General features: G+C 37.3%; 1 protein-coding gene across 3 annotated transcripts; it reads left to right on the top strand.

The window, feature by feature from the left end:
• Positions 1–17,181: 17,181 nt before the first annotated feature.
• Positions 17,182–19,934, top strand: LOC148918754 (receptor-like protein 3). 3 transcript variants are annotated; one of them, XM_089048595.1, is made up of 2 exons: positions 17,182–18,827; positions 18,921–19,934. In XM_089048595.1, exons 1-2 carry the CDS (start codon positions 17,188–17,190, stop codon positions 19,423–19,425), a joined length of 2,145 nt encoding a protein of 714 aa, XP_088904721.1. In that variant the 5' UTR covers positions 17,182–17,187; the 3' UTR covers positions 19,426–19,934. The 3 variants fall into 3 exon arrangements, with proteins under 3 accessions (XP_088904721.1, XP_088904722.1, XP_088904720.1); XM_089048596.1 differs by having other exon boundaries at positions 17,182–18,460; positions 18,695–19,933; XM_089048594.1 differs by having other exon boundaries at positions 17,182–19,932.
• The last annotated feature ends 4,128 nt before the right edge of the window (positions 19,935–24,062 follow it).

Genomic DNA, 24,062 nt, shown 5'->3' with positions numbered 1-24,062 from the left:
CACACAATAAACAAAATCCCATGCATACTTGGCCAATTTACACTCGTTTTCCTTAATAAGTATCAATTGCACTTAGCATTGATGTAGTGCGCCAGCGCCTCCCCCAACCCCACGGCGAGACCAACGAGGCTTTCGCTTTGGTTTTATTAGTGGAAATTTACATTTACATTTATGCACTGGTAGGGTTTAGGTAGCTTAGGATGTTTGCCACTTTATCAATTAGCAGTGATGGCTAGCTGATTACTTAATGAAGCAACAGTCTCTTAGATTCCCTTCTACTTTTTAATTTAATTGCTCCTGCACTACACACACATTCACATGCATGGAGTCTTTAAGGTTGTATAATAAGGAACACTTGTATGACCCATTTCACTGTTATTATTTATAAATCATCTCTGCAAAAAAAAAAAAAAAAAAAACTTAAATCAGAAAAACACTTGTATTGTAGAAGAGTTTTTGAGATCAAGCACATGGCTTTTGTCAATCTCAGCCCATGTTCTGGCATGCCGTATGCGACACTTGATATATTAAATAACACTTTAGGGAAGAAAAGGAGGGTAACGTATGACAATCTTGCAACTTTTTCAATGTGGTTGCCTTCCTGCCGCTGAGGCAAAGTGCTGGGAATCGTCGAAGACTTTGAAATAATGAGGTCTGGTCCTCTCATCTCCGCCCTCTCTTTAGACCTAATGTGGTTTACAATTTGGAACTTGGAATCAATTGTTCTTTGAAAAATCATCGACAAGAAAACGACTTGGAACTTTGAATTCACATGAAAGATGCACGGGTATCACGATGGAAAGCTTGTTGAATCATGATCAGCATTCCAAAGCCTAGAATGAAATTTCAGCCAGTCTTAATTTCTAAGATCTTCATTTCCCGGAAATGGAATCGCTCAGTCTTCAAGCACGCGTGGTCATCATATAATGATCATCTCAAGTGCCGCGAAAAGGTCTTCGCTTTGGTTTCGTTAGTGGAAGAAATCTCTCCTTGTGTGGTTATGGTTGTCTGCCACTTCCTCATTTTTCAATTTAATTACGATTTGCCTTGTAATAAACTTATCAATTTCAAGCTAGAAAGAAGGAAAGAAGTTATACCTTTAATTGCTCCTATGTCCGTGTGTGTATATTTATATATATATCCAATCCCTGTGAGCAACGTAAATACAAGAAACAAAAGCTAGCAATGCAGCCGTATAACTCAATGGCTCATATCTTCCTTCTCATCCTCTTATTCTCTTCTATTATCTCTACAAATATTCAAGCATGCAACCAAATTGAGCGCAGCTCTCTACTCTCCTTCATCCTCACTCTATCTTTAAACTGGACTTTGGTTAATTGTTGTCATTGGAAAGGCATCACTTGTAATCAGGATGGTTGGGTTAGCCATTTGCTCTTACCCTCCAAAAAGCTCAAAGGAGTAATTTTTCCTTCGTCATCATCACTTGGAAATCTCACACATCTCACCCACTTGAATCTCTCTCACAATTCACTCTATGGATCACTTCAAACTGGATTCCTCTCATCCTTCAATCATATCGAGATCCTTGATTTGAGGCATAACCTTATTTCTGGAGAGCTACCACTTCATCTACCATCTAGCTAATATTTGAGAACTGGATTTGTCAAGCAATCACTTCCATGGTGCAATTCCATCTTCACTCTTCCGACAAGCTAGGAATTTGACTAGTTTCAATGTCAGCAACAATATCTTCTCAAGGTCTATCCCATCCTCTATTTGTCTCAAACATTCTTCTCCATTGACTAGGCTTTTGGATTTTTCCTCCAATAAATTTCATGGCAGCATTTCTCGAGGACTAAGGGGAATGTTCGGAACTCCAGGTTTTTCGTGCTGGCCACAATAACCTCTTAGGATTTCTTCCAGAAGATATCTATAATGCTACTAAACTTGAAGAATTGGCACTCAATTCACTATATGGACCCATTAGTGATAGAATTGCCAACCTCACAAACCTTGCAATCCTTGACCTCTACTATAATCAATTGAGTGGTGTCCTCCCTCTGAATTTTGGGAAGCTGTCCAAGTTGAAACTCCTGAACCTTGATTTCAACAAGAAGGTGCTCTTCTTTGATAAATTGCACAAACCTCATTGAAATACATCTAGCATTCAACAACTTGGGAGGAGATATCACCACACTTAATTTCTCCAAACTCAGCCAACTTAGTAAATTTGATCTACTTGCGAATGAATTCACTGGTATCTTGCCAATAAGCCTTTACTCATGTCGGTCCTTAAATGCCATTCGATTGAGTGCAAATCATCTAGAGGGACAAATACAAGTTGAGATTCTTTCATTGAAATCTTTGTCCTTCCTCTCGCTTGATCACAATAGATTCACCAACCTCACAGGGCCATGAAGATATTAATGGGTTGCAAAAGTCTTCATGCACTCCTCCTCACTGGTTCCTTTAAAGGTGAGGGAATCCCAGCTGATAATGACATGGCTGATTTGGATGGATTCCAAAATCCTTGTCCTTCGTCTCTCTTGGTTACAACCGATTCACCAACATCACAGGGGCAATGAAGATGTTTAGGAGTTGCAAAAGTCTTCAAATACTCATTCTCACTGGTTCCTTTGAAGGTGAGGGAATGCCAGCTGATGATGACATGGTTGATTTTGAAGGATTCTAAAATCTTCGGTAATTGAATTTGGTTGATTCTAGCCACATTGGTCCAATACCTGTATGGTTATCTAAGTTGAGGCAGCTACAGATCATGTTTCTGGTAGTTGATCAAATCACAGGGCCAATTCCAAGTTGGTTGGGGACTCTTCCTAGACTTTTTCATGTAAACTTGGCAAGTAACCGAATTTCATGTGAATTTCTGAAGCAACTTTGTAGACTACCAAGGTTGGTATATGAACCTATTGCAGCTAAAGTGGACCAATATGAATTTGAATTGCCTATCTTCGGTCGTGGCCACTCCAAAAATCCAAGTTTTCTAGGCCACAATTTGTTTTTATTTTCAGCATCGATAAATTTATCTGACAATAAAATTGTTGGTGATATACCTACTGAGATCGGCCAATTGCGGCTTCTCTGGAATTTGTATCTTAAAAAAAACAATTTTTCCGGCGTCATTCCAGACCAAATATTGAACCTCAAAATTTTAGAGGTTCTGAACCTCTCCATGAATCACTTTTATGGAATAATCCCATCGTTGTTGGCAAGTCTTAACTTCTTGAAAGAATTTAGTGTCTCGTACAACAATCTCAAAGGACCAATCCCAACAAGTACCTCGCTCCAAAGCTTCACTGCTTCTGTATTTGAGGGGAACCCAACACTTTGTGGTGCTCCACTTTCAATTAAGTGCGGACCAACGAAGGGAATTGATGCAGATAAAAAAAACAATAAAGACAACGGCATGGCATCATCAACTTCCATGGTTTTTATATTTCCGCTGCATTCAGGTTTATAATGGGGTTTTGGGGAGTCTGTAGTTCTTTAATTATTAACAAGACTTGGAGATGCACATATTTCCTATTCGTAAACAATGTACAAGATAGGCTCTATGTGATGATAACAGTTCGCATGAACAAGATAAAAAGAAGGCTTAGAGGCTAGATATATTATTCTACTTTTTATTTACATTTTAAGTTTGTTTTTGTTGGAGTTAAAAACTAGGCGGGTAGTAATTAGGCCAACTTAAATATGAGATGTATGTTGAAGGTGAGGACCCTTAGTATGTGAGAGCATTCGGTAAGTAATAGATATGCATACAAAAGACAAAAGTACGTGGTTCACCCGAATAATGGGCTACATCCACAGAGATGTATGTTCTCATTATGATAATGTGTGTATATATTGTACTTGTGGTTAGACCCAAGGAGAATAGGAAGAATGCCAAAGGCTAAATGTAGGAAAGCTAGGGGCTGAAGGCTGAAGGCCGAGGATCTGCTCGAATGCCAGATCTGTGAGCTTGTAAATGGGCTCATGGGTAAGCCCATAAGGCCCTAGTGAGCCATATGGAGCCCCAGTGACCTGCCTCACTCTCCCCCCTTTCTTGAAGGAGATAAGTCTCCTTTTATAAGTGAGGGAGAGTCTCATCTTCTTATGTTTTGTCGATGTGGGACTCCCTTTCCTTTGCTTGGATTGGCTTGCAAGTGCTTGGCCAGATATTGTACAAACAGGAGTCCCCCAAGTTCTCGATTAAGGAGTTACTTCTTGATTGGGGAATTGTAGTCATCAATGCACTAGCCAAGCAATGCTTCAACTTCTTCTTCGTTTTCTCTTGTATGCAGCATCGGTGCAAAGTTATTGAGTCAGTACCCACTGATCACCAAAGGTAATGGTAGTGAGTGCTGAGTAGCAATTATTGAAGGGTGTGGAGATTGAGTCGCATAACAACTACTGGAGGCATGCACTATCGTAGGTGCTAAAGGTGTTGCTGCAATAATGGGTGTCGTTCAGCAGTTGGCATTGGTGCCGGAAGCTTAGAGGATTCTTCATGTGCCGTTCGCAGGTAGTTTTGAGAATATGTGCTTTTCCTTCATGGGGTGCCATTCGGCAGGTAGCCTTGGCGCAGAAATGAAGAGATATCTCATGGAAGGTGCCGTTCAGCATGTGACTTTGAGAAGAGGCACTGGAGAAGTGTCACTCGTGGGGTGCCGTTCGGCAACGCAAGAGCTGGAAGATGTCGTTGGAGCTTTGGGAGCTAACGTAAGCTTGCTGCCGTAAGCTTGGGAGCTGATGCCATTAGTTAGGAGTTGCTGCTGTAAGCTTTGGAAGATGATACCGAAAACTTGGGAGCCGCCAACGTAAGCTTTGGAAGCTCGATGCCGAAAGCTTGGGAGCCGACATCGTTATTCTTCAAGGTGCGAGGTAACCTTGGCGCCGTAGTGAAAAGTGTCGTTCGGCATGGCCTTGAGAAAAGGCGCCAAAAAGTGTTACCCATGGGTGCCGCTCGGCAATGCAAGTGTTTGCGAACTGAAGCCGTAAAGTTGATGCAGGAGTTGCAACCGTAAGTTTTAGAAGGCTTCGCGCCGTAAGCTTGGGAAGCTTAGGACCGTAAGCTTTGGGCCGAAGGCAAACGCAGACTCATTGGGGGGATGTGAAGACATCGCACGCGCCAAATGATGGAAGGTGCCAAAGGCAAATGCCGAATCATTGGGGGAATGTGAAGACATTGCGCGGCTGCGAATGGTGCAAAGGTGCCGACGGCAGATGCCGAATCATTGGGGATGTGAAGACATTGCATGCCGAATGATGGGTGCTGAAAGCGATGCCAATCATTGGGGATGTGAAGACATCACACGCGCCAATGACGAAGGGTGCCAAGGCGTATGCCAATCATTAGGGATGTAAAGACATCGCGCGCAGAATGATGCAAAGGTGTCGATGGCAGATGCCGAATCATTATGGAATGTAAAGACATCACGCGCCGAATGATGCAAAGGTGTCGACGGCGATGCCGAATCATTGAGGATGTGAAGACATCGCACGCCGAATGATGTAAGGGTGCCAAAGCATATGCTGAATCATTGGGAGGATGTGAAGACATCGCACGTGCCGAATGATGTAAAGGTGCTGACGGCAAATGCCGAATCATTAGGGAATGTGAAAACATCACACGCCAAATGACGCAAAGGTGCCGACGACAGATTGTAGGAAGTGCCGAGGGCAGCGCTCACAAGGGTGCCGAGGGTACTGAATGTAAGAGTGCTGAGGGGCACTTGTTGTAGGGTGCCGAGGGCAATCGAGAAGGAGAACGACATAGCCTTTCATGTCGCCTTCCCACAGACGGCGCCAATCTGTTGGAGTTAAAAACTAGGCAGGTAGTAATTAGGCCAACTTAAATATGAGATGTATGTTGAAGGTGAAGACCCTTAGTATGTGAGAGCATTCGGTAAGTAATAGATATGCATACAGAAGACAAATGTATGTGGTTCACCTGAATAATGGGCTACATCCACGGAGATGTATGTTCTCATTATGATAATGTGTGTATGTATTGTACTTGTGGTTAGACCCAAGGAGAAGAGGAAGAATGCCGAAGGCTGAAGGTAGGAAAGTTAGGAAGGCGAGGCCGAGGATCTGCCAAGGCCAGATCCGTGAGCTTGTAAATGGGCTCATGGGTAAGCCCATGAGGCCCCAAGTGAGCCATATGGAGCCCCAAGTGACCTGCCTCACTCTCCCCCTTTCTTGAAGGAGAGAAGTCTCCTTTTATAAGTGAGGGAGAATCCCATCTTCTTATGTTTTGTCGATGTGGGACTCCCATTCCTTTCCTTGGATTGGCTTGGGAGTGCTTGGCCAAATATTATACAAACAGTTTTCATTTTCCTTTTTCTTCATTTTCTTTTGCATTCCTAATGTAAAAAGTCACCGTTTGTTGTTATAATTGTGTCTTCTTTTTCTGATGTGATTTCTTCACGCTACCTTCAGCTACATATTATGTAGAGATTTGGCCATAATCGTGAAATTTTGGAAAACTGAATTATGAACCAAACTCATCCATTCCCTAGCAACCAAACCCAAGCTTTTTGGTGGCTCTCTGAAACATCGAGTTTCAATTCAATGCAAAACATAGACAAATAAATAATTCCACGATGCAATTACATTCCTAACCTCATTTCCACAAAAATAAAAACTCATAACCTAATTTCCACAAAATTTAATAAAACATGAAATATATAAAGAAAGAGAAGATGAAGACAAGATAAGAGAAGCATATTGGAGAGAGTATGAGAGAGAAAGAGATGGATACCTGGAGAAGAGTGAAGAGAATAACCTGCGAAGAAGATAGCAAAGAAGAACCCTAGGGAGAAGAAAATGAAAATATAATTTTTCATGTGAACGTGTATGTTCTTTTTCCCTAATCGTATAATTAAGCATGTATTATCTAAACCGGGATGTGTGAGTTGTATTGGTTAGTCAGGTAATGAGAGTATTAAAAGCCAACACATTTAAAGTAGTCAAGTAATTAAATAGTACAAGTTGACACGAAACAACTGACATAGACTATTTACTCATATCTAGAGTCTAATACGGTGTACCGAATGAGCCCTAAGTCTTATAAAGACCACATGACACTCTTAACTTTTCCAAGTTGGACAAATTAAACTCGAACAAACTCTATAGCCAACAAAGCTTAATTAGGAATAAGTGGTGGATTATGGAAGTGATGGGGTATACAAGCAAAAAGTCCAGAGTGGAGACCGTGTACAAGCACTCGGTGAAATTCTTTTCATTTTTTACTTTCGCTGGGTGAGGTGGGAAAAATCTAACCTAGAATGTCGTCCAATCCGACATATAGGTGAATAGAACTGTAATTAATGACAATTAAAATAAAATAAAGAATCAATGTCCAATCTAAATTAATGACAGAAAAGTAAATAAATGGTAATTAAAAAATGTCCCTGACGATAAAAGTGATCGTGCACTAAATTAAATTAACACCCCTAAATTAATTTATTCCTTCTTTTAATCCCACTTAATTAAATTCACCAAAGATACCATCAATCTTATCTGGTGCTTGACTAAATGTCTGGCTGAAGTCCTCATCCAAAATAAATGGAATGAAGAGACGTGAGTCACACAATTAACTACGTCATCGAATCCGACAGGCTCTGTTGTCTATCTAATTTCTAATCATTTCTGTTCTTTGTTGTCGAAAATTGCTTTAGATAGAAACTCAAAAGACACGGGCAGGCAAAAGCCAAGAAACAACAAAACTACGAGTGCAGGTTTTGTTCCATAGAATTTTAGCAGTACTATGGATGACTCTCTTAAACAAAAATTTCAGATAGTGTTCAGGTTAAATATTTTAAGATATTAAATAATCTTATTTCAAAGTAAAATGAGAAATACTGAAGGATGAAAATATCAGCGGATATCCCAATATATTGGTTGATATTTTGTTTTTTTTAGGTGTCAATACAAATACAGGGGGTAAGCCTATTTCTTTTCCCTTATCGGCGATAGATCCTTGATAACTCCCGATATCCTCCATATTTACCAATATTTCTCGATACCAGACAAATAACTCAAATATGTATCTTCAGTTTTGAAAGTAATCATAGGTTCCATCCACTGAATCAATGTCAAAAACCAAGCTCTAATACTTAGTAGCTTCTCCTTTCTTCTCTTCTCAGTCATTTATGCTATCTTTGGCTCTTCCTCTCCTTTCTCTAGTTGCTCGGTTTCTTGTGTGTTTGATTTTATTTTTCACTTGATTTTCTATCTCTCATTTCCTTTATCATTAAGTCTGACTCTTGTAATATAATGTTGAGTTATGTATTAATGGGTTGGGTTGGGTTATGTTTGAATAATGTTGTCTTTGTTGTGTTAAGTCTAATTGTATTTATTTTCAAGATTTTCATCGCGCATTATATGCACGCACATTTCATCATGTGCATATCTTATACTTGGTATATTTTGAATTTTATTTGTTCAATACATTCATTAATAATGTGCTTAATATCTATGAAAGTTTCACTTCAAAATTCTGTATTTTTAAGTCAATATATGGGTTTTTTGTCGATTTTCCCCGATAACAAAAACATCAATATATCCCTTATAATATCCATAAATTGAAGGCCTAATACTGTATCGCCGATATTTTCATCCATAGCTATACTATTGGTGATTCTAATGTGAATGTGATATCATATCCTATAATATTGTTAACTCTTCATACCATATATTCTTCAAATTAAAGACAGATAAAAACAGACTTGAGACATTTCACTCCAGTCCAAGATAGTTGACAGACGGTAGCTAGTGAGTCCTGAATCCCTGATCCTATTGAACGAATTCGATATAAGGGTTCAGGTTCAGCAAATGCAAAATGAATATTACATAACATTAATGTTGAGATCAGGCATGGCTCTTGTCAATCTGAGGCCATGTCTGGTATGTCGTATTTACGACACTTAATCAGAACAAATTAGACCAAGCAAGTTTTTAGAATCGGGGAATTAGAACTCAGAATAAGGCCTTTTGACCAAAAATAGAATTGCTTGAAGATTGCGATATTGTATAGTATTAAATAACACTTCGGGAAGAAGAAAAGGACGGTAATCTATGACAATCTTCAAACTTTTTCAACGTAGTGGTTGCCTTCCACTGGGGCAAAGTGCTTGGAGTCGTCCCGCCTGCTTTGAAATAAGGAGATCTGATCTGATCCTCTCATCCTGCAAAAAAGCTTGTATAAAACGGGGATATGGTTTTGTTATTTTCAGTCAATCACAAACTGCGACATGAAAAGTTATCACGCATGACATGCCGTGATTGACCGGTAATAGCAAATCAATGCTATCCCGGTTTCACACAAGTGTTTCTCGTCATGACCCCTCTTTAGGAGAAACACTTATATGAAACGGGAAAAGGCTAGTTTGCTATCCCCAACCAATCACGATATGCCATGCGTGATAATTTTTCCATGTGGCAGACTGTGATTGGCCGGGGATAACTTCATACAAGTATTTTTGCCTGTCTACAATTTGGCTACATTAGTTGGAACCTCTCTTCAACGTATCTAAGAAAAATCATGAATTTTCAGCCATTTTACCCTTTAGACTATCACGCTAGTCATACTTAACCTCTTGAATTATTTTGTCCGTCAATTTAGTTCTCAAACTCATTATAAATATCCAATTTCTTCATTGTCATTAAATTTTTCGAATTCCATCCAATTTTCTATCACAACATCACATGCTTGCATGTGCCCAATTTTTTTTAAAATTAAATAAAAAATAAAATGTTGTAAACAAATATAATAAAAAAAAAAAGAGGGTGGGCGGCCATTTTAAATAATAAGTAGTTGTTAAGTTGAGTCCACTCATCGGAGTTAAGCAGGTGTAATCTTCTTGGGCTAAGTAAAATTATTGATGGGGGGATATTTCTTGATGTGGGGTAATATATTATTGTACAAGCATGAAACGTTTATCTATGGCTTATTTATATACATGCCCCTTGTGCTTTCAAAGTTATTTCATATTACCATTTGTTCTTTGAAACATCTCAAAATACCCCCTACACTTTTTAAAACTATCTCACATTACATGTTCCGTTAGCATCAAGAGACATTCCATTACTTGGTTTGGGCTCCACTTCTTTTCAATCACTTAACATTTGAGAATAAGGGTTATTCAGTTTCAGAAAAAATGGGTATTTGGGTGAGAAGGGGAAATTTGGAGAAGAAGGCTAGGGCTTATGAAAATCTGAGGTGGGGTTCGGATTTTGGGAGAATCTGCTCTTTCCCGACTAGCATCTTAGAATAAAGGAATATAAACTCTTCCAGATCCGGAATTTGCAACATCAAGAATAGAAGTAGAAGCATGCTATGCTAGCATAGAATAGAAGTCCCGAGTGAAAACGACTTTCCTTAGGATGAGCTTTAGGGCACAGTAGAAAGAGCTTATTCGTCGATAACAAGCCTTTCTTCATATCATAAAGGAATAGAATCGGAAAGCTTTGTCACTACGCCACCTCAAAGCAACTGGGACTGAATCGCCTGATCCGTACTCCCAAGAAATCACGAGTTTATAAAACTCTAAGGTGGAGTTCGAAATTGGGAGAATCTGGAGTAGAAGATTAGGGTTTATAAATCTCTAAGTGGAGTTTGGATTTGGGAAAGGGGGAAGGGGGTCACATGATTTGGGAGAAAAAGGGGAAAGGGGATTTCAAATTTGGAGGTTCAGCTAGTTCTTCTCTGTGTGAATACTGACTGAATTGAAGAAGATATGGAAACAGGAGAAGCAAGGCATGTCCAATGGAGGTTCATATCAGGCCTACCTAATTATTATTTGTTTTAGGTAAGAAAGAGAGATGGTGGAGAGAAAAGTAGCAGACAACAAAGTATGCAACTAAGACAAAGGAAACAAGCAAGTGGTTCCCAAGAGCCTTCTCAATCCTAGGCATCTAAAGTAGCCCAGGGTTCTCAATCCCAACCATCTCATGCAGCTCAGGCTTCTCAATCTCAACCATCTCAAGTAGCTCAGGCTTCCCAAACATGTGATTCATCTCAATTTGCCAAACTATCTCGAGTACAACAACATAGGAGGAGGATAAAAGATCAACAGAGGAGCCATTTTGTCAAAGATCCTTTTTTCATCCTTAGATGTGATGATGTTGAATTTTTGCAACCTGTTTTTGAATTAGGATAAACTCTTTTTGAATGGTTTGAATGTTGTGGAATTATAGATTCTGCAATTGACAAGACCCGCCCCGAATTCCTCGAAACCCGAGACGAATCTGGGAATTTGACATCACCCCGATGTCGCCCACTCACCAAACTATATCCTCTTTTTCCCTAGAGGAATAAGGGCTTAGACTTTCTACCAAATTTAGGCAGTAGTCTCTCCTGTAATTTGCACTTTCCCCAAATTTTCAACCTGCATAAAATACATTTGATATCACCAACTGGCAGCATGCACAAGATAATTTCATGCAGTTCACATAAACGGCCTCCGGCCTTCAAATAATTTGAAATAGGGCTGCTAGCAATGTTCTTAAGTCACAATAATGCATTAAGCAATGCAGATAATAAACTCAAACTTATTTATGAATACCCACTGCAAATAACATAAATTTGCTTCCCAAATTTTAACATGCATCAACTATCATCTAAGAATTATCACCAATAGTTCCAGGGCCTCAGCCCACTACACCACATGATCAAACTTAAAATAACATTTATTCCGAACTGGACCTCAGACAGGTCTGGACCAAACTCAATAAAACCACCCAAGTAAAGTTTAGCCCACGGCTGCACCTAGGCACGATCCTAGGCTGCCTACATACCCTTACTAAGGGATCAAGCCACACGTAGTTCTTTCCTAAAACCTTTTTTCTTTAAATCACAACTCACCAATCACAGTCTTTAATTTATCTCCCAAATACTCGCAAAATCTCCACATACACCGGAACATCCAAAGCCACGTATGGGGCCTGTCCGCACGCCGGATAATCCTACGACACGTGGGACCTCATCATCATATCACAATATGTCCCCATATGCCGATACTACCAACGCCACATATGGAGTCTGTTAACACACCGGCTACTCCTACGACACGTGCGACCTCACAAGCATATCACAATATCTCCCCATATGCCGAGATTACCAACGCCACATATGGGGTCTGTCAACACGCCAGCTACTCCTACGACACGTGCGACCTCACAAACATATCACAATACGGTACTTATAGTGTCATCAAACACCTTTATAAAGCAATATATATATATATATATATATATAATCTCCACATACTTAACATAACTCAACAATGCCCAGGACCTGTCCCTATAGTCATTTTAATCCTCCTATGAAGGTAAGACTAACCCAAAAGACCCACGGTCAACTAAGGGTCAAACTACCCAAACTTGGTTGCAATTGGGTTGTTGGTTTGTGAGATTATTGATGTCTGTGATGGTTGGTTTTATTAAGCCTTCATGTCTGTCAAGGTTTTTGAGTCAGGTACTTAGATGTAATTGACCATTTGATATGTAATGTGATGGTTGGAACCTATTTTGGTGTTGTGCTTATATTCATCAGGTATTGAGATGTAACCATTTGATATGGCATGAACAAGATATGCTTATGAGTAACTTGTTTTTGTAACCTGTTTTTGGTATCCAATGAACAAGTTGTAACCTGTTTTTGGTATGATGCTTATCAGTATGTCACCATTTGATATCCAATGAACAAGATATGGTTGTAACCTATTATTGGTTTACAAAGAAAACTCTAAACTCTAAACTCTAAACAAATTACAATGAACTAATGCTTACTAATAAAACTCAAAACAAAATACATTGTTTTTCAACCACATTACATTACATTGTTTTTCCACCAAATTACATTACATTACACCCATTGAACTACTGCTATTAGTCTATTCATCTCAAATTACATTGCTTACTGAACTACTGCTACTGGTCTCAAGTAGCCCAGGCCTCTCAATCACATTACACCTACCAAATTACAAAACATATTACTCTTAATTCCTCCTAATTCATCTTCATGGCAAACACCACCAACCAGGAAAGCAACATAGCAACCCACAATATTTTTGACTTTGCTCGGAATCTTTGCATTTCCCTTTTCTACCCTATCAATGTTCCTCAGCAAACTAGGTAACAAAGACTTTGAACACTCACACATTTCTGCATCACACCACTGAAAAAACCTACGTCCTTTTTCACCACTTCCCTGTATCACCCAAGAACAATGACTGAAAATTTGATCAATGACTGAAAATTTGATCAATAAGAACTCTATCAATTTGTGATGCCCAAAACAATGACTGAAAATTTGATCTTAAACATTCTTACCTTTGACTTTGGGCAGACTAGAAATTTCCGCCCTGGGTTTGAAGTGGTCAACAAAGTCTGCATCCGTGCTAACTTCCCACAATGACATCATTGGGCATGCCTTGCTTCTCCTGTTTCCATCTCTTCTTCAATTCAACAGTATTCACACAGAGAAGAACCAGGTGACTGAACCTCCAAATCAAATCCTCTGCCCCTCTTTTCTCCCAAATCGTGCGACCCCCTTCCCTCTTTCCCAAATCCAAACTCCACTCAGAGATTCATAAACCCTAATCTTCTACTCCAGATTCTCCCAATTTCAAACTCCACCTCAGAGTTTTGTAAACCCGTGATTTCTTCTCCAAATTCTCCCAAAATCCGAACCCCACCTTAGATTTTCATAAGCCCTAGCCTTCTTCTCCAAATTTCCCCTTCTCACCCAAATACTTTTTTTTTTAAACTGAATAACCCTTATTTTCCAATGTTAAGCGATTGAAAAGAAGTGGGGCCCAAATCAAGTAAAGGAACGTCTCTTAATACTGACGGAACGAGTAACGTGAGACAGTTTTAAAAAGTGTAGGAGGTATTTTAAGATATTTCAAAGAACATGTGGTAATTTAAGACAATTTTAAAAACACAGGGGACATGTACATAAATAAGCCTTTTATCTATTAGTCTAACATCAACCTACATTTTATCTATTTCTTGATGTGGGGTCATTTAGCTGACAGATGGAATGAATAAATAGAAAATTTAAAAAATATTATGCACTTCAACATAAAGTAAGGCATCGACGTGTATCAATTTCGACGTTCTGCTCACCACAATTCAATGCTTTCTATTTTCTTTTCAAACGCCGTATAGAGAAGGCTTCTATTTTAATGACTGCTACGTGTCTGCTATATGTGATATTTCAAAGGTAGGTGCCTTCACGTGGGACAAGGAACTTGGAAGATTAACATGATGAAAAGAAAATAAGTTGAGCATATAAATCATGAAGAAGCAAAAGCTAGCCATACAACCTTATAACCCAATGGCTCATATCTTCCTTCTCATCCTCTTTTTCTCTTCCATTATCTCTGCAAATATTCATACGCATGCAACCAAATTGAGCGCTGCTCCCTCTTGTCCTTCACCCTCACACTATCTTCTCCTACTTTAAATTGTAGAGATTGAGTCCATTAGGGATTTGATTGGGATCAAATCTCCTAATTTGATGATGACAATATCTCTTAATTATGATAATATCTAAATTGGTGGTATTATCTTATTAAATAAAGATAATATCTCATATTCAAGATATTATCCTTATTTTTAGTATTAATTAATTGGTCAAATAAATGGACTCATTTCATTAACCTAAGGCATATTCTTCTTATCCATGCGGCATCTTGTTATTGAAGATGAAAATATATGCTCACACAACTATCCTCCAATTTTCTTAGAAAAATCATCAACAAGAAAACAACTTGGAACTTGGACCTTGATTCACATATCAGCCACTTGTTAAGTCGTGATGAACCCTCCAAAAACAAAAGATGAAATTTCAGCCAATCGTACTCTTTAGAATCTTTATTTCCCGAAAATGGAATCGCTTCTTGATAGTCTACAAGTACACATCGTCATCACAATATGAAAATATATATATATAGGGCCAGTCTTGAGATTTTGAGGGCCCTATGCTATCCGTAAACTAGGGCCTCACATAAGCTAACACAAACTTACACCATTACGTGATGCCATACAACAAATATTTTTTTTTCTTAAAGTGACCAAAGTACCCCTACTCCCAAGGGCAAAATTGAAATTTCACAAAAGAATTAAATTTTATTAAATCGATTAAATTGTATCAGGGATATTACACCTTTTGAATAATCACCATGATTATGACAATGAGTCTTTGTCGTAATAGATCATATTCAAATATTAAATATTTTTTAACACCTAATTTATTTTGTATCAATATTCCAAGAACACCATTAATTGGATTCAACTTTTTTGGTTGAGTTAGTTGGATGCATTATTTTTGCAAAATTAAATATCTTTTTAAAAACATAATTTATTTTGTATCAATATTCCAAGAACATCATTAATTGGATATTACTTTTTTGGTTGAGTTAGTTGGATGCATTATTTTTGCAAAATTAAATATCTGAGCATATATAAAAACAATCGTGTACCACTTTACTAACTACATTTATAATTGAGGTGAGCCCTATATATGGAAGTCTTATCTCTATGGGTACTTGAAAAAAAAAATTCTACATGAGTAATTGAAGAGCTAGCATCAAGTCAATGATGGGGATGTACGCACGTGACAAGCAATGTCTGCACAAAGGAATATAGATATTATTGGGGCAATTAGAATATACTTGCTGAAGAATATATATATATATATATATATATATTGCCATGCATGCAGTTGAGAGATTTAGTGTCATCATTTGAGGAATGAGGTGCTCAGTCGTTGGATCTAGTTTAATGAAATCATGTGGTTGAGATTGATTTAAGTATTTAAACTTGTTTGTGTCTAATGACTTGCCAACAACCCACATGTATGTATGTTTTACTACGTAGCAAGGCTGCTCGTAACTCGTCCACGTGTTATAATATGGATGGGCGATATAGGTTAATATTTTCCACTTTTATGATATAATATCAATAAATATCCACTTATATATTCTAACAAACGAGTTATACCATGTGACATACTCTCATACTATGTACACTATAATTACTCGCACTTAAAGCATCCACAATGGGGTCCCTAAATCACCTCCTTAGACAAATTTTAGGGAGGAATTGGAAAAATATAACTTCAATCATGCTCCCTATTCACCTCCTAAAATAGAGAGACCTCTAGGAACTCCTAAATTTGAAGAGAGAGAAAGAACCCCTAGTAGCTCCTTATAATTTAATGATGTTTCGTTTTATGCATAGTTTAAACTTTTAATTAATACAAGCTTTTTTTGTTTTTGTTTTTTTTTTATAGAGATGATAACCAATCATCTTGAATGAAAAAATAACTATAGTATTTATGACTTCCCAACTTAGGGAGTATGATTGAAGTTCAAATTTTATAGAGTTCCTAAAACAACTTTTGTGTGTTTTTAGCTAAATTTTAACTAAATAATAGGGAGAATGACCTTTGCCTACATAATTACTGACTAATTCCTTGTAATCGGGTATTTATTATTTTAGTATGTGGTTGTGAAAGTAGCTGGGATATTGAATGTTGGTGTTGACATTGGACAAGCTGTTTTAAACAGTGGTTGCAACATTATGTGATTGACAGACAGCCGAGTAGTTTTTATCTTTCAATGAAAACAATAAGTTTCAAAAAAACAAACCAAAATTTTAATTTGATCCTAATGGTCATTATGGTGGTTTTGCTGCTAGCTAGGTCACATTTGCATATGACTTTGTTCTTTAAAGAAATTTTACTGGTCCTATACATAATAAATTTTCAACTATAATTTTTATTCTACTTTTTGCATTTTGATATTTTTTATTTTATTTTTATCATTCGATAGGGAGGGAAATGGGGGAGTATTATATTGGGTTGCCTCAAGATTGTCTTTTACATGAATTGAACTCGGGTATATATATGTAATTAGTGCTATAGCTTGAGGACGAAACTACTTCGGAGTAAATGCTAGACTTTAAAATAACAAGATCTTCGCTTCGGTTTCGTTAGTGGAAACCTCTCTTCCACGTACATAAGGGTTTGGATATTTGTGTTGTGTGGGTATGGTTGTTTGCCCAATTCTCGGTTTTCAATTTAATGATTTGACTATTGATAAAGATTTCATTTTCAGGCTAAAAAGAAGGAAAGAACATTTACTTAGTCATGTCTATATATATCCAAACCTGTAAGCAATGTAAATACAAGAAGAAACACAAACTATTGCCATGAAGCCATATAACCCAATGGCTCATATTTTCCTTCCTATCCTTTTGTTCTCTTCCATTATCTCTACGAATATTCATGCATGCAACCAAATTGAGCGCAACTCTCTCCTGTCCTTCACCCTCACTCTATCTTCTTCTCCCTTAAACTGGACTTCATCAGTTAACTGCTGTCAATGGAAAGGCATCACATGTAATCAGGATGGTTGGGTGACCCATTTGCTCTTACCCTCGAAAGAGCTCAAAGGAGGTATTTTTCCTTCAACATCATCACTTGGAAATCTCACACATCTCACCCACTTGAATCTCTCTCACAATTCACTTTATGGATCACTTCAAACTGAATGCTTCTCATTCCTGAAACATCTTGAGATCCTTGATTTGAGCTATAACCTTCTTTCTGGAGAACTACCACTTTATCTACCATCCAGCAGTATCAAGAAATTGGATTTGTCAAGCAATCAGTTTCATGGTGCAATTCCATCTTCATTCTTCCAACAAACTAGGAATTTGATTAGTTTTAATGTCAGCAACAATATTTTATCAGGGCCCTTCCCATCCTCTATTTGTCTCAAACATTCTTCACGCTTGACTAGGGTTTTGGATTTTTCCTCCAATAAATTTAATGGCAGCATTTCACAAGGACTAGGGGAGTGTTCCGAACTAAGGATTTTTCGTGCCAGTCATAATAACCTCTCAGGGTTTCTTCCAGAAGATATCTATAATGCTACCAAACTTGAAGAACTGGCATTAGCTCTCAATTCACTCATTGGAGCCATTAGTGATAGAATTGTCAACCTCACAAACCTTGCAATCCTTGACCTCTATTATAATCAATTGAGTGGTGTCCTCCCTCTCAATTTTGGGAAGCTGTCCAAGTTGAAACAACTGAACCTTGATTTCAACCACTTAGAAGGTGCCTTGCCCCCATCTTTGATGAATTGCACAAACCTTATTGAAATACATCTAGCATCCAACAACTTGGAAGGAGATATCTCCACACTTAATTTCTCCAAACTCAGTGAACTTAGTAAAATTGATCTAATGACGAATGAATTCACTGGTATCTTGCCAATAAGCCTTTACTCATGTCGGTCCTTAAAAGCCGTTGGATTGATTGAAAATTATATAGAGGGACAAATACAAGTTGAGATTCTTGCATTGAAATCCTTGTCCTTACTCTCGCTTAGCGGCTTAACCAATATCACTGGGGCAATGAAGATATTAATGCGTTGCAAGAGTCTTCAAACACTCATCCTCTCGTATTCGTTTAAAGGTGAGGAAATGCCAGCTGATAGTGGTATGGTTGATTTTGATGGATTCCAAAATCTTCGATATCTGTGTTTGTATCATTGTGAGCTCACTGGTCAAATGCCTCTTTGGTTATCCAAACTCAAGAATCTAGAGATCTTGTGTCTGAATGGTAATCGAATTACAGGGCCAATTCCTAGTTATTTGGGGACTCTTCCAAAACTCTTTTGCATAAACTTGGCTGACAACCTAATTTCAGGTGAATTTCCAAAAGAACTTTGTGGACTGCCAAGGTTGGTGCATGAACCTACTGCAGCTCAAGTAGTAGACGATTATCTTGAATTGCCTATCTTCACTGCTGCAGCCCAAAATCCAATCTTTTACCCTCGCAGGTTGTCTAACTTCGCACCAACAATAGACCTATCTCTCAATCACATTAATGGCAGAATACCTTCTGAGATCGGAAAAATGCGTCTTCTCCACAGGTTGGATCTTAGCATCAATAACTTCTCCGGCAACATTCCAAATGAAATATCCAACCTAAAAAATTTAGAGAATTTAAACCTCTCTATGAATCATTTGTCTGGACATATCCCGTCGTCATTGGCGAGCCTCAGTTTCTTAAAATCTTTTAATGTCTCATACAATGATCTCGAAGGACCAATCCCAACAGGCACTCAGCTCCAAACTTTGAATGCTTCTGAATTTAAGGGGAACTCAAAACTTTGTGGTTCTCCACTTCCAAATGAGTGTCTAAACAAGAGCATCAATGTAGATAATAAGAACCACCTAGTTTTGGACAATGAGCATCAAATTCCATGGTTTTATATTTTTTTCGCGTTAGGCTTCATTGTAGGATTTTGGGGAGTCTGTGGTTCTTTAATTATTAAGAAGACATGGCGATACACGTATTTTCAATTCGTAGACAATTTACAAGATAGGCTCTATGTGATGATGACAGTGCACATGAGAAGAAGGCTTAGAGGCTAGATTGTACTTTTATTTACAAGTTCATTTTTCTTTTGTAACTAGACTGTGTATATATGTAGGGACATGTTCTCTTGCCAAACAGAACATATTCCATATAGAATATACTAAAGAATAAAAAGCTGTTTTTGGAACAACGAAGTATTCATCATGCAATCATCCCAAATGAATGAAAATACATAAATAAAAGAAAGAGTGCATGATGACTACTACTTCGGAATGCTAATAACAATTCCATATGTTATATAACCAATGATAATTGGAAGTACTATGTGCCGTCTGGAATAAGAAAAAGGAGACATAACCTACTCTTGTGAGTTGCCCAGTATTGGTGTAGGATATAAATTGTCTGCGGCTATGGCTTATATGAAAGAAAGTTAACGCTCCCTCGGAACCGGTGTGCAAAGGAAATACGCTAAGACTTGTGGACAACCAAGGACTAACCAAACACACTAATTAGAACAAGAACGCTGAAGAAAATCAAGAAACTAATGTTGCAAAGAAACTAGTTGATGCAGGATGCATAGGACCTAAATTGTTTAGTTTTCTATATTCTTTAGTTTTCCAAATCCTAGTAGGATTTCTTTGTTTAATTTCCTATTTTATTTGTTAGTTTCCTATATTCTTTAGTTTTCCAACTCCTAGTAGGATTTCTAAGTTTCCTATTTTATTAGGAATAGGATTTCTGTTTTAGCTAGGGATTTTAATCCTATTGTCTTTAGGTTTTAGTTTGCTATAATTACCCCTACATAGTTCTTTAAAATTCAGTTTTGAATATTGATTAAATCTTCTTTAAACTCTCTGATTTCTGCCTGCCTTCTATCTTTTCTTCCCTTCAGCCTCTCTTTTTCTTTTCTGTCCTATTACTCTAAATGTTTAAACTAACACACCTAGAGTTGTGCTACATCACTAGTAACTAGAGGAAAGATTGCACTTTACATTTTACAGTTCCAGTTGTGGTTGTTCTCATAATAATATGTCTTATTTTTCTTTTCATACCATATATTCTTCAAATTAAACTATATAAAAAACATACTTGTGACATTTCACTCCAGTCCAAGATTTAGTTGACAGACGGTAGCAGATCCTACTGAATGAATTCGATTTGAGGGTTCAGCATTGCAAAATGAATAGGAACATAACATCAATTAATAATGTTGAGATCAGGCACATGGCTCTTGTCAATCTGAGGTCATGTCTGGCATGTTGTATATGCGACACTTAATCAAAATAAGATATGGTTGTAACTTATTACTGGTTTCCATTCGTATCACAGTACAAAGAAAACTCTAAACTCTAAACAAATTACAATGAACTAATGCTTACTGATAAAACTCAAAACAAATAACATTGTTTTTCCACCAAATTACATCATATTACACCCACTGAACTACTGCTATTAGTCTACTCATCTCAAATTACATTGCTTACTGAACTACTGCTACTGGTCTCAAGTAGCCCAAGCTTCTCAATCACATTACACCTACCAAATTACAAAACATATTACTCTTAATTCCTCCTAATTCCTCATAATTCCTCCTAATTCATCTTCATGGCAAACACCACCAACCAAGAAAGCAACACAGCAGCCCACAATATTTTGACTTTGCTCGAATCTTGGCATTTTCCTTTTCCATCCTATCAATCTTCCTCAGCAAACTAGGTATCAAAGACATTGAACGCTAACACATTTCTGCATCAAACCACTGAAAAAACTACATCCTTTTTCACTACTTCCCTGTATCAACCAAGAACAATGACTGAAAACTTGATCAATAAGAACTCTATCAATTTGTGATGCCCAAAACAATGACTGAAAATTTGATCTTAAACATTCTTACCTTTGACTTTGGGCAGACTAGAAATCTCCACCCTGGGTTTGAAGTGGTCCACGAAGTCTACATCTGTGCTAACTTCCCACAATGACACCATTGGGCATGCCTTGCTTCTCATGTTTCCATCTCTTCTTCAATTCATTCAGTATTCACCCAGGGAAGAACCAGCTGAACCTCCAAATCTGAAATCCCCCTTCCCCTTTTCTCCCAAATCGTATGACCCCCTTCCTCTTCCCAAACCAACTCCACTCGAGATTCTTAAACCCTAATCTTCTACTCCATATTCTCCCAATTTCGAACTCCACCTCTGAGTTTTGTAAACCAGTGATTTCTTCCGCATTCTCCCAAAACCAACCCCACCTCAGATTTTCATAAGCCCTAGCCTTCTTCTCCAAATTTTCCCTTCTCACCCAAATACCCATTTTCTGAAACTGAATAACCCTTATTCTCCAATATTAAGCTATTGAAAAGAAGTGGGGCCCAAACCAAATAACAGAACGTCTCTTAATACTGATGGAACGAATAACGTGAGATAGTTTTAAAAAGTGTATGGGGTATTTTGAGACGTTCCAAAGAACATATGGTAATCTGAGACAACTTTAAAAACACAGGAGGCATGTACATAACTAAGCCTTTATCTATTAATCTAACATCAATCTACATTTTACCTATTTCTTCATGTGGGGTCATTTAGCTGACAAATGGAATGAATAAATAGAAAATTTTAAAAATATTATGCACTTTAACATAAGTGATAAGTAGGGCATCGACGTGTATCAATTTCAACGCTCTGCTCGCCACAATTCAATGCTTTCTATTTTCTTTTCAAGCGCCATATAGAGAAGGCTTCTATTTTAATGACTGCTACGTGTCTGCTATATGTGATATTTCAAAGGTAGGTGCCCTTCATGTGGGACAAGGAACTTGGAAGATTAACATGATGAAAAGAAAATAAGTTGCCTTTAGTTGCTCCTATGTGTGTGTGTGTGTACATAAGTTATGCATGTGCTGTGAGTGAGCAATATAAATATAAGAAGAAGCAAAAGCTAGCCATACAACCTTATAACCCAATGGCTCATATCTTCCTTCTCATCCTCTTTTTCTCTTCCATTATCTCTACAAATATTCATGCACGCAACCAAATTGCTCCCTCTTGTCCTTCACCCTCACACTATCTTCTCCTACTTTAAATTGTAAAGATTGAGTCCATTAGGGATTTAATTGGGATCAAATCTCCTCATTTGATGATGACAATGTCTCTTAATTATGATAATATCTAAATTGGTCATATTATCTTATTAAATAAAGATAATATCTCATATTCAAGATATCATCCTTATTTTTAGTATTAATTAATTGATCAAATAAATGGACTCAATTAATTAACCTAAGGCATATTCTTCTTATCCATGTTGCGTTTTGTTATTAGAGACGAAAATATATGCTCCCACAACTATCCTCCAATTTTCTTAGAAAAATCATCAACAAGAAAACAACTTGGAAGTTGTACCTTGATTCACATATCAGCCACTTGTTAAATCGTGATGAACCCTCCAAAACAAAAGATGAAATTTCAGCCAATCGTACTTTTTAAGATCTTTATTTCCCGAAAATGGAATCGCTTCTTGATAGTTTGCAAGTACACATCGTTATCACAATATGACAATATATATATATATATATACAGGGTATATATACAAGGTCGGTCTTGAGATTTTGAGGGCCCTATGCTAACCTTAAACTGGGGCCTCATATAAGCTAACACAAACTTGCACCGTTATGTAATGCCATACAATAAATGTTTTTTTTTCTTAAAATGACCAAAGTACCCCTACTCCCAATGGCAAAATTGAAATTTCACAAAAGAATTAAATTTCATTAAATCAATTAAATTGTATCAGGGATATTACACCTTTTGAATAATCACCATGATTGTGACAATGAGTCTTTGTCGTAATAGATCATATTCATATATTAAATATTTTTTAACACCGAATTTATTTTGTATCAATATTCCAAGAACATCATTAATTGGATTCAACTTTTTTGGTTGAGTTAGTTGGATGCATTATTTTTGCAAAATTAAATATCTTTTTAACACCTAATTCATTTTGTATCAATATTCCAAGAACATCATTAATTGGTTGCAACTTTTTTGGTTGAGTTAGTTCGATGCATTATTTTTGCAAAATTAAATATCTTTTTAACACTTAATTTATTTTGTATCAATATTCCAAGAGCATCATTAATTGGATGCAACTTTTTTGGTTGAGTTAGTTGGATGCATTATTTTTGCAGAATTAAATATCTGAGCATATATAAAATCAATCGTGTACCACTTTACTAACTACATTTTTAATTGAGGTGAGCCCTATATATGGAAGTCTTATCTCTATGGGCACTTGAAAAACAAATCTACATGAGTAATTGAAGAGCTAGCGTCAAGTCAATGATGGGGACGTACGCACGTGACAAGCAATGTCTGCACATAGGAATATAGATATTACTGGAGCAATTAGAATATACGTGCTGAAGAATATATATATATATATATATATATATAGTGCCATGCATGCAGTTGAGAGATTCAGTGTCATCATTTGAGGAATGAAGTGCTTAGTCGTTGGATCTATTTCAATGAAATCATGTGGTTAAGATTGATTTAAGTGTTTAAACTTGTTTGTGTCTAATGACTTGCCAAAAACCCACATGTACGTACGCTTTACTGCATAGCAAGGCTGCTATAACTCGTCCACGTGTTATAATATGGATGGGCGATATGGTTCATATTTTCCACTTTTATGA

Source organism: Prunus mume, linkage group LG3, assembly GCF_029339155.1.
Source record: "Prunus mume cultivar Tortuosa linkage group LG3, ASM2933915v1, whole genome shotgun sequence".
In the NCBI taxonomy this organism is placed as follows: domain Eukaryota; kingdom Viridiplantae; phylum Streptophyta; class Magnoliopsida; order Rosales; family Rosaceae; genus Prunus; species Prunus mume.
This window is presented reverse-complemented; position numbering and strand designations above follow the sequence as displayed.